This window comes from Aplysia californica, unplaced genomic scaffold (assembly GCF_000002075.1).
Source record: "Aplysia californica isolate F4 #8 unplaced genomic scaffold, AplCal3.0 scaffold00047, whole genome shotgun sequence".
In the NCBI taxonomy this organism is placed as follows: Eukaryota; Metazoa; Mollusca; class Gastropoda; order Aplysiida; family Aplysiidae; genus Aplysia; species Aplysia californica.
This window is the reverse complement of record NW_004797317.1, coordinates 1635822-1646991: the sequence shown is the minus strand read 5'-3', so window position 1 is coordinate 1646991 and position 11170 is coordinate 1635822. Positions and strand designations below refer to the sequence as shown.

At 38.7% G+C, this 11170-nt stretch overlaps 1 protein-coding gene across 3 annotated transcripts in view; it reads left to right on the top strand.

Annotated features, from left to right (window-relative positions):
• LOC101845224 overlaps nucleotides 1–11170 on the top strand; it is a 36013-nt gene that overhangs the window by 7834 nt on the left and 17009 nt on the right. For 2 of the 3 annotated variants that reach the window (XM_035968255.1, XM_005092513.3), the window contains exons 2-5: nucleotides 2119–2303; nucleotides 5813–6004; nucleotides 7147–7600; nucleotides 8956–9330. In XM_035968255.1, the coding sequence (XP_035824148.1) occupies nucleotides 2187–2303; nucleotides 5813–6004; nucleotides 7147–7600; nucleotides 8956–9330 (1138 nt within the window). In that variant the 5' untranslated portion in view covers nucleotides 2119–2186. The remainder of the gene's footprint in view (nucleotides 1–2118; nucleotides 2304–5812; nucleotides 6005–7146; nucleotides 7601–8955; nucleotides 9331–11170) is intronic. The other variant, XM_035968256.1, reaches the window with a different exon arrangement.

Sequence of the window (11170 nt, the reverse complement as noted above, 5' to 3'; positions counted from 1 at the left end):
ATCTGAATATTCAGACATTTAAAAATCTCTAGCTCTAGAAATTGAATTTGATGCAAAAAATGTTTCTTCCCAGTCCTCGCAGAATGGCAGAATGACGCCTAAATCTCGCAAATAACCAAAAAAATCTCGAGATCGGAAACCGTTAGGAGAAATAGATTCTAGAGTTCCACTTAATTTTTTCTGAACGTTCGGAGAAATAGTCACTTCGAAAAAAATTGGCCTAGATCTAGATCTAGATCTACTGAATTGTAAATAAATTTTTAGTTTGCAGTACCTAAAGTATTTGTATTTGAGACGAAACCAGGTGCCTTAATTTTAATGCCAGTGCATGTATTTTAAACCTGAATCATTACTGATGAGACCTGTTTTCTAATGTTAATAGGGCCTAAGATAAGTACGGCTAGACTGGCAGGCTAGTCGTACTTTTTGGCTAGCCATACTTATATTATGCTGTAGTCTCCACCCAAGATCCCACTGCTTATGATATGATCCCGGTTCGTTTCTAAAGCTAAGATCCCACTGTTTTAAGAAAACAGAAATTTCACAACACAAAAGTCACCCATATGATCCCGTTTTGATTCACTCTGAAGGTCTATATTCGGCTAAAATCCCACATTTCAGATCATACAGAACAAAAACGCGGGTGGGCTCCGCCGATCAACCAAGAGAGAAAAGTTGAGATCACGGAACTGCCCGCCGTGTCAAAGATCAACCACTCTCGTGGATGTGATCACATAAATGTTTTAAAATTTGGTGAAACGCCACAATGTTTATCTCAAACGTGAACTGGTCGACGCGTTTGTCTTCCCCAAACATTACACTGGGGTCTGAGCTCTCCATCTATACTTACACCACTCGCTGGATGGGTAGGGCCTACAAGTTGGCTCCAGGTGGGATCAAATCTTTGGCAGAATCACATTGAACTATAAACTCTTCCCCGACCATTGCAGCAGTTGCCTCAACTCCAGACTTTGCAAGACAGACTGAATTTTAATTGATGTGGTCACAGCGTAATTGGTGCGTAACGACAAAGGCAGGTGAACTCAGTCAGAGATGGAAAGCTTTGGACAGGTAAAGAGGATGGGCAACTGGATGTGTAGATCTTGAGACTCACGATTGGATAATAAGTGTTAATGGCATACCTCTTGCCACTGTGATTGGTCATCAAGGTTGACCACTCTTTTCTTGTCATAAACCCACCTAGGGGTCACGTCAGTTCATTTTAAGAGTGGGGGGAGACCGTTGTACCAGTTGTGGGTCTTAACATGGGTCACCGTAGATTCCTCCCTAGGTGCATCAGCTAATATCCCGTTCGCCGAAATTCCTGCATTTTCCTTGCTCCAGAGCACCGGGGTGTTAGGCGGAGACTACTGTAGAATTTTCAATCTACAAATTTCTCTTTTGACTCTCGGTCTCATCCTCCCATTTGCTATCACAAAAATTGCCCTGTCCTGCTGCAGGACAATGAGACAGTTCACTGGTCCACAACTGCTTTTGACATTTGAATCACAGCTTTGTTTCTTTGTTGGAAATATATTGAAAACAAGATGGTATGGAAATTTTTTTTTCACCTAAAACAAATTCTACTTCTGAATCCTCACCTCAAGGCTGATGTTATAACGAACAACACCTTGGGGGTTGTGGGGGTGGGAAACAGGTAGTATCACCTTAAGAGGCTGCTATAGTTAGAACTTTGTACAAAAATTGATTATAATATAATCTTTAGCTTTGTCTTTTGGATGACATTTAGATAGTTAGCACACCTGTAACATTTATGTCTAATTATTGATTGTTATCTAATTCTAGAAACATTCATTAAAACATAGGGGGGGGGGGTCGAAATTAAAATGAGATTGATACCCTAGGATGGCTCACAGATAATGTGTTCTTGTTATTGTTCTATAAATGTTGGATCTTTTACTATCTTTTCACATTTAGTAACCCCGGGGAAGTCCAGATTTTTGTTATTCTTACATATTGGGGAGTTTTGGTTCGCTTCAGGTGGAACTGGCCTGTTGTGTATGTCTGTAAATTCTTAATTAAGGATAGCATTTATGGTAGTGGCTGTGTTCGGGAGGATCTCTTCCACTCAAGTTCTCACTCTCTGTTTTTATTTAGAGCTGTAACCAGGAAGATCTTGGAGAAATCTGGTTGTCACCACAAGCCCAAGGTGGCAGAGCATCAAGATGGACACCACTATTCCATATCATGCTGGTCTCATGCTTGGACGATCTGTAGACATGAGGTCTCTGCAGTTGGGATTTTTCAATTCCAGTCAAGAGTTCACTCCTGTTGCTCCTGAGGTGAAAATTTACGTTTCCAAGTGCAGATTATTTTGATTAAATTTGGAATCTTTTCAGGAAAAATTTTCGGATTGGTAACGGTTTGACTGTCTGTTTGCAAAAAAACTTGATGAGCTAATGCTGCATTGAAACAGTTGTTTTTTGTACACCATATTGTTAAAAGTATGGGAAAAGGTGGGTAATGTTCAGTTGTCTTTTTAATCATGATAGACTTTGGATCTCTGTAATATATATATATGTATATGTATAATTTTATAGACTTTCAAAAGAAACTGCAGCACTTTTGCCTGTATTCTTAACATAGGCCTTTTTTTCCCCTGGATATTCCCATGCATTACTTCCCATCCTTATAACAGTTTAAATAGTTAGTAGTCGCTTAGTTATAATCTGTCTCTGCAGTAAACACAGGCAGTTTTTTTCATAAGAATGCCTTTAGTTTTGTTTGTTTAGGATTGTAGAAATGTGATGGTGTACTTCTTGATTTATTTTGTTTTTTAGACACATTAGATTATGTTAAAAACACACCGTCGGGCACGGCTAACTCAAACGCGTCGGGGATCGACAAATGTGTTGGACACATCTATAAGTCGGCTAAACCAATAAAATGAAAAATTAGAGAGAAATTGAAAACCAAAAAAAGGGAAGTTACTGTTATGGAGCAATGGTCGGGAAATAAATCACTGTGACGGATTTACTGGAGCAGATTCGCTGCACACAGCCTATTTGTATGATAGTGTGTCCCTTTTATGAACATGTTCAACCATCCTGTGTTGCATGTGAAGTCAAGGCCAAGTTTGTTTGCTATTTTGTCTGCTTTTATTATCAGAACAGGACCATAGATAGGGAGAGATATCCGGCATGTGCTTGCTGGAACCATTGTTGAAACAATACCAGCTTGATGTTCTTAAATTTGGCGAAGTGGTCTTGCTTTCTGTCAGGTGGCCGTCCCATGTTGGCATTTTCAATTTTATCTCGACTTTTTAAAAAAGAAATATGGGAAGCATTGATTTGGGGATTCCACATCTCTTACAAATTTCCATCTTAGTGCAGAACTCTAGAAACATCCGCTAAAATCTGACTCTTAATTTCTTTTATCAAATAATTAAGTTTTCTCTTCTCTGCCATCATGATAAGTATCCTGTATTGATATAAAGATAGAAGGATAGGTAATGTGTGTGCCTTGTGCAGTGTCGAAGCTAGAGAAGGAAGAGAGTGTTGTGGATGAGCATTGACCAAAATAGAATTGCTCGTGTTATGTCCGGTTAGAGCACACCGCTCACGCCCTCTTTTGTCATCAGTGTAAATAGCTTTCCTGATCCATAAAATCAAGTTCAAACAACTTCAAACACACACACACACATACATACTCTTCTACACAAACCCGATTCACACACCATACGGTTCAAAACAGTGCCTCACTGTCTGTCTTTGATCATTTGATAACACCCCACCACTCACCGCCCACCCTTTCACAACTAGATTCAAGGGAGTTTCAGTGCCGTACGCACTGTAAAGCTAATGTGTTCTGTGATGTGTCTCGATACGGTCAGCATTTGCATCATGCTGTGCATGGTTGTGCCTGGTGGGTTCATATACAGGGTGATAAAAAAAAAACAACTGTACACCTTTTATTGCTAATATTTTCCTCCACACTCAAGTTTTGCGTTTCAAATTTGTACACACCATTTGGAAGTCAAAAGGAATTTGTCTGATATTCATTTTAGATAAATCCACAGAATAATTTTGCTCTACATCGCGTGTAAAAAAACAACCCATTTTCAGCTATGTCCCCATTTTTGTTGCATGACGCACTAGTTCGCATTAGGCCTACCACTAAAAATCCCAACGATTGCGCCATATTGCAAACTACAGTAATCTAACAAGCCAACAGAAGTTTGCAGATAGCTTTTCTCAAGTTTTCTTTTCCTGCTGAGATCATGGTTAAGATTAGTAAAGAGCAGAGAGCTTTTTGTATTGAACATGTCCTCACTACCAACTCATTTCTTAAGCTTCGCACAAGGTGCGGAAATAATGTTAAAGTGCCCTTAAGGCCTCCTTTGATGTCAAGGGTGGAAATGGTCCATCAATTAGGTCCAGTAGAGAATCAGAACCAAAAATTCCCAGACAAAACGACCACTTCAGGTCAACACACACCATTTACACCCCTTTAAACATCACCACGGTGCAGAATTCAGTAGATGAGCCCAATGAGATATCTGTCCATAGACGATATCTGCAGCAATGGCTTTTCTACATATCTACGGTCTGCATTTTCAAGGCAGATCTTCATCTACGACTGTACCATTTTCCCGTTCGCGAAACTATCAAAGGATAGCAATGTGTTCATGATTTCTCGATCGTCTTGAAAAGCATGAACATTTCCTCTATGATATTTGGTTCCTTAGCAAAGCCCATTTTCACCTTTCAGGTTATATCAACTCCTCAAATGCTGTCTATTTGGGCAACCTCACCCCCCCCCCCCATTGTCTCTAGAAACAGCTCCATACTGTAAGGTGCACAGTGTGTGTGGTTTTGAGTACTCATGGTTGAGTGGATCCTTGTGTTTGGCCACCACTGAACATTATGAATGACGCGTTAAAATGTGTCGAGTCCAAAGGAGGACATATAGACAATTGGTTCTCCGAATTTCAGAATTTAAAAAATATTCTTTCACTCTGTAAGAGAAAAATATTGTTTAAAGGTTACAGGGATGGACAGATTAGGTTTTAAAAATAAAAGGAAAGGAAAAAACAAACCAATCATTTCATGACTTTCCTTACAAGATCTATTGAATTGGTGCATTTTGCATTTATAGGTGGTTTTTATAGAAGCCATTTTCATTTTCTAAAATAAGTTTCTTCTTTGTGAATTTTATGTCAAACAAATTCATTTTGAATGAATTATATCTGTTCCAAATTATAACATTCTAGAACAAATTTTGTGCGAGATATTTAGAAAAAAAGTTGTACAGTTTTTTTTGGACCACCCTGTACTTTCGATTACGATGAGTGTGTTGTTTTCCATCGTGTGAGTAGGGCAATTTGAATCTGAGACACTTTGAGTAAAATTTTTTCCAATGTTCCAAGACAAGCTATTTGACAAATCTATGGTTGTTTGAGAAAACAGTGTTGCCAATACAGGGAAAGTATAACCATTGTGTCGGAGAATGGCATATTGTACGAGCTATCAGGGATTTCGGGTTTTGAGTGTTTGTTTTATATGTGTCCAACTGCATGAATATTTTTCAAATTCAGAATATTCTCTGGTGTAATGGTTTTCATCTTGCTACGAAAAGGCGTCGGTACGATTTGCGTGTGAAGAGTTTTTTTTTTAGATATCTGCATCTTTTCACCTGGATGCTGTATCTGACTTTCCTACATATGGCCCTTACAAGAGCTAGCAGCTCATCTCCTGAATGATCTAAATTGAGTTGATGTCAGCCTGAAATATTTACATTTATTTTTTGATACTTCACTTTTTAAGATTTCCTCTTTTTTTATGTTTTGTAGGTGAACTTCACAAACAACAAGTTTTGTTTTGCTAACTCTCTGAAAGATGTTTGTGACGTCCTCGAGGTCGCTCCAGAATATGCTCTCAAGGTCAAGGCTGGTATTATTGAAAATGAGACTGTGTCTGCCTGTATGAAGAGCCTTGGGAAAAGGGATACTGTTTGCCTAATTTTTAGGCAGACTTTCTTGCACGTAAGAGATTTTTATGACTTAAGGTAAATTTGTAAATTTGGGTCATTATGGCTTTATGTCTATTACTGAAAAGATCAAACATTGTCCACAGGTGGGTGGAGGGTGCCACTGATAGGTCCTACTTCTTTACTTTACTTCTGTTGATTCTGTTTTTCTGTCTACCTTTTCCCAGCACTAAATGACCATTATTGTGTCGATGTGCTTTTCTTTACACAAACAAACAAATTATATTGTCCAGCTTTTGCCCTTACTTTTTTATGGTTAGTCCTTGGGAAAACTCTTGTGTATAAGTTATGACTCTACTTGAATGCGAAAGAGTAAATTTTTGAACCTTAGTTATAGTAGGCTACTGAACTTGGTTTTGTGTGGTTAGTTAATTAGGCTCAGGGTTATCTTTCCCTTTTCTTACGTTTTAATTTTTTTTTGGCCTTTAAAGCTTGTGATGGTCGGAAGTCACTGCTGAATGGGTGCCAAATCTCTATGTCAGTGTTTTTCTTGAACTAGTCTGGCTGCTGGCAAATATACTCTTCCCCGGCATGTGAAGCCCATAGTCTAGACCTCCCCTTGTCATATATTCTAATATTCTTGTGTATCTGCAAAGGAATGGTAAAGCAGCCTTGTATAGTGCCTTCATCAACAGTAAAGTATACAGCTACTGAGCCCGGGAAGAGTCATAAGCTCACTTTGCAGAGAATAGTCAATTAAATGCCAAAAAAGTGGAGGGTAATTCATTGTAGCATTGTGTTAAACTTATGACATTATATATAAGAGATCTTTTATTTTTGAAAGCAAACTCTGTTTCCATCACATGTTGAAATATTTTGAAAAATTGCTGCTGGAACTGCTGTAATGACCACCTGTCCAAGACAGTCACCTGTACAAATAACCCCCTCCCACTCCCCCCTTGTGTTTTTTTCTATATTTTAACGACACTGTCCTAGATGTCCACCTGTGTAAGACAACCACTTTTTCCCGGACAATGGATGGCCATCTTGGACAATTTCAACTGTTTCTCTTTATTTTGAAACCCTGCTGGGAAGGACAAAAAATCAACTTGGAACATTATATTGGGGAATTAATATTATATCCTATTATTGTATTATATGTTATATTATGTAGATCTGTTGTCTTCTCTCCCTTAGAAAAAGGAGTATGTGCCACAGGAGTTTGTGCCGCATCTAAAGAAGTCAGAGCCTGACAGCCCCATGAAAGGAACACCCGGTGTAATGTCCTCACAAAGTCCTGAGAGTCTTATTGCTGATGCTGTAATGACAGAGAAGTCGGAGATGGATCAAACCAGTCTGAAAACTTCTGGTGATGGTGATGAAGCGGACAAGGAGGAGGCCAACACTTTGGTCACACTGGATGCAGCAATGGCAGACTGTAGTTTAGAACACATTCAACCAGTGGTGCCAGAGAGCTTAGAGGAAGGTCAGACTGACAGCTCTGCGGTGCACAACAGTGTTGATAGCTCTAGTGTCCACTCCTCTGTTGCTGGTGCTACGGCGTTGAGAGGCAATGATAAAGACACTCACTTTGTGATGGCTCGAGAGATTGGGAATGAGCAGATCATCATTTTGAGGATTGCGTCACAAAGTAATGCATACCTATGTTCATTATAAATACAGACCTGCCACTCTATGAAATCTAAAACTCAGGATTTTCGAGTTCAAAAATCAGGATCTTGTGTAAAAAATCGGGATCAGCGGCAAATCAGTCATAAGGGGGCACTGGGGAGGGGGGTGTCGTGGTTCCCTTTTATGAGGCAAGTATGCAAGACAAAACTTTTGCAGGAATTACTTCACGTTTGGGCCTCTAAATAGAGGGAAAACTGAAAGACAGCATATATGTACTCGAGTCAGAGTTGGATAGACTAGGGGAGCGCAGGTTGCAGTAAAGCTGAAACTCTCGTAGTCTTGAAAATAACTGACACATTACTCTAATCATCCATGCCAAAAGCCCGCGTTTTCATACAGTAACAATGTTTGACTTCCATCACATATACACTCTAGGCACCCCCCCCCCCTCCGTAAAAAAGATCGCGCAAAGGTTGTTCTTTTTTTTCTCGTATTCCTTTCCCCTCAATTAGTACCTGTATCACGGCACGCACTTTAAGCCCAAGTGTAAAAAAAAAGAACACCCCCCTCCCTCTGGTCGTCCACACTGGTTAAGTCCCAAAAAACGACCTCCACAGCCGACGGTCCCCGACACACGCGCTACTCACATATAGGATGTCATGTCACATGATGCGAATGAGCATTTGAAAGTTTCACTGACAGGTCTTGATGATAGGCCCGGCTAACCAGAACTCGGACGAAGCTTGCTTTTAAAGCAACGGCAGAACAACGAATAGATTATTCTTAGGCCCATGTCATAATTGTTACAGTAATCAGGACACCATCGGAGAATTCTGGGTTATAAAAGCGAAAGTAGATCTTAAGCGTATCCATGTTGGAATTCAAAATCGATACTACTTCGATTTTAGTTGAAATAATGTGCGTAAGTCAACTACTAGATTCGGCATAGATGCTTTAGAAAGTAGCGTTCCAAATTCCTGCCTATAACAAGTCCAATCTGTGCTTCCAAGCAAAAGAGATTGCAGAACTTTTTCTACTTTTATCTAAGAATCGGATGCAACAGACGCAACAAAAAAATCAGGATACTGGCGATCAAAATCGGGGTGCTTTAGATTTGGGGCAAAAAATTGGGATATCCCGATTAAATCGGGATGAGTGGCAGGTCTGTAAATAATTTTTTGCTTGTGTTGAATTTTTTTCCTTTTGGTAGGGATGATATGTTGACTGACATTAAAAAAAAGGCTTAAGATTGCATGTTCAAGTAATACTGGAGCAAATACATGCATGTGTGAGTGTTTGTTTGCTCTATTGTCAAGAAAGTGTATACATTTATTTTATTGTCCTCTCTTCTCTTTTTTGTCTTTATTTCCTCAGATATGGAGAACCTGTTGAAAGTATATGAAAAGTTGGCACATAGCTTGGGTTCGTCTCATGGTCAACTAGACAGCACAAGGATTGAACGACTATTGAAGGTTGCCCCAAAAGTGGATGAGAAACTCTCTAAAAGGCATTACCAAGACATGAAAGTGGATATCGAGTACTGTGTTTTGGATGAGCTAGAAGTTTACCCGCTTTCTGTATCTGGAATGATGAAAACCATTGACACATTCAGTGACAAATGTGTTGGCTGGACAGAGAAATGCAAAGAGAATGTCCGAGTGACTGTGGATCAGCGCTTCATGTCTGTACACTTGGGAGACTTCAAAGAAGAAAAGTCGAGATTTCAGGCTTTCAAAGAGACATTTTCAGGTTTGTCTCCTGGTTATCTTTGAGAGTAGTGATAAACACTTATACATAGCTTGTTTGTTGATCCTTTACTTGTTCCCAAAATGAAATGCTTTTGAAAAATATTGAATAATCATAATTCGAAGCTGCTAATAAGTATTAAGATTGTTGAGACAGTTTATTTGGTATAAACAATAAATCAGCATTCTGTAGTCAATGGTGTAAGGTTTACATTAAAAATCTTTCTTGGTAAAAGAAAAGATTTGAGAAAATCTCTTTCAAAGTTGTCTTACTTTCGAATAGACAAGCTGACAACCTTTCAAACGACAATTTGTTCTTAAAAATGGGAATATTTTGTATTGATATTTTTATGTTTTAGTGCTCTCGAATAGCTCTATGTCAACAGTTGGTCTTGAAAAAGTAGCCGTGATCTCAGTTGTCTCTGAGATTAAGCCTTTGAAACAAAATATTTTGATTCTCTTCCTCCTATTATTTCCACTACAAAATTGATTGTCTTATTTCATACTCTTACAGAAGTATATCAAATTGTCTTCTCCAGGTGTGTGTCTTTTGATACTCTTCTCAAAGCGTATACAACTTGGGCAAAATAATTCGTTGAACGGTCTTCTATCTGTAGCTGTTCCATTCTGTATCACTTAGTTACTAGCTGACCTGACCTCTGAGATGGAGGTCAAAGCCCGGTCATGGTAACTGAAGAGGCTGGGCCCAGCAGACAGAGGCTCACACACTATGTTGTGTCATGTACACACAAAACGTCATCAGTTTCTCTTACAGATATGATATTTAGGGAAACAACAATCTAATGTTCATTGGATAGGAAGGTGTATTTTTTGACAGTATTATTTTTATCATTGAGAAGTAAGGGATGGCCTGTTGAAAAACAGTAAAAGTTTGGCTTCAAGTTTTTGAAGTCACGTTCAACTTTAATTAAAATAAGATAAGAAGAACAAATGATTTTTCGTTATTACACCAGATGAGAGTGAATCTATTTGTAAAATGGAATACAAAGATTAAAAGTTACAATTCAATTCAATATATCTCGCTATATAAAAAAGACTCTCTTTTTAAATCCGAAGAATTTAATAGCCCATAGATACAAAGGGCTTAGGCATCTTAAGAGCCCTTAAAAAAAGACGATAGTGTCAAACAGCATTTTAAAGAAGAATTACTGAGCTTCTATTTAGTCTGCAATCCTCCCAGGTTTATAGGATGGATAAAGGAGGTGCTTTGTTGTATACTCTTGTTAATTTCTTCAATGTTTACACTATTCATGCGGAGTAGTCATTTCTGGGATGGGCCAGTGGAACTGGCTTAACGTGCAGGAATTTCATTCCCGCCTGCAGAGTCAGAGGGGTCAGAAGGATTACCACAGTGCTATGTACGCCTATCAGAGTGTAAAACTGAACAGCCACGCTCCATGATTTAATTGCAAAATGCCAATTGTGAAGAAAACAGGATATAATGTCTGTCCCACTTATTCACAGGTGTCTTTGATGATGGTGAGTTGTGTGTCTACTGACACATGTAGTAACTTATTCATTTCTCAGTGTCTACTGACACATGTAGTAACTTATTCATTTCTCAGTTTGACTTGACACACCCTGCGGCACTGTTTATGTTGAATGTCATGGGATTGTTTATCTGCACTATTGAAATTTATTGAGTGCTTCTGAGAATGTCCCCCTTTAGATGTTTTTTGTGCTATCTGATGCTATACTTAGATGTCACCATTACCTTTCCACAGTATACTTAAAAATGTACAAGAAAATAGTCTAAAAGCAAAAGGGAAGTAGCATTTAAGCCAAAGTTGTCTGGGACTATTCTGAAAGTTTTAAAAAAACCT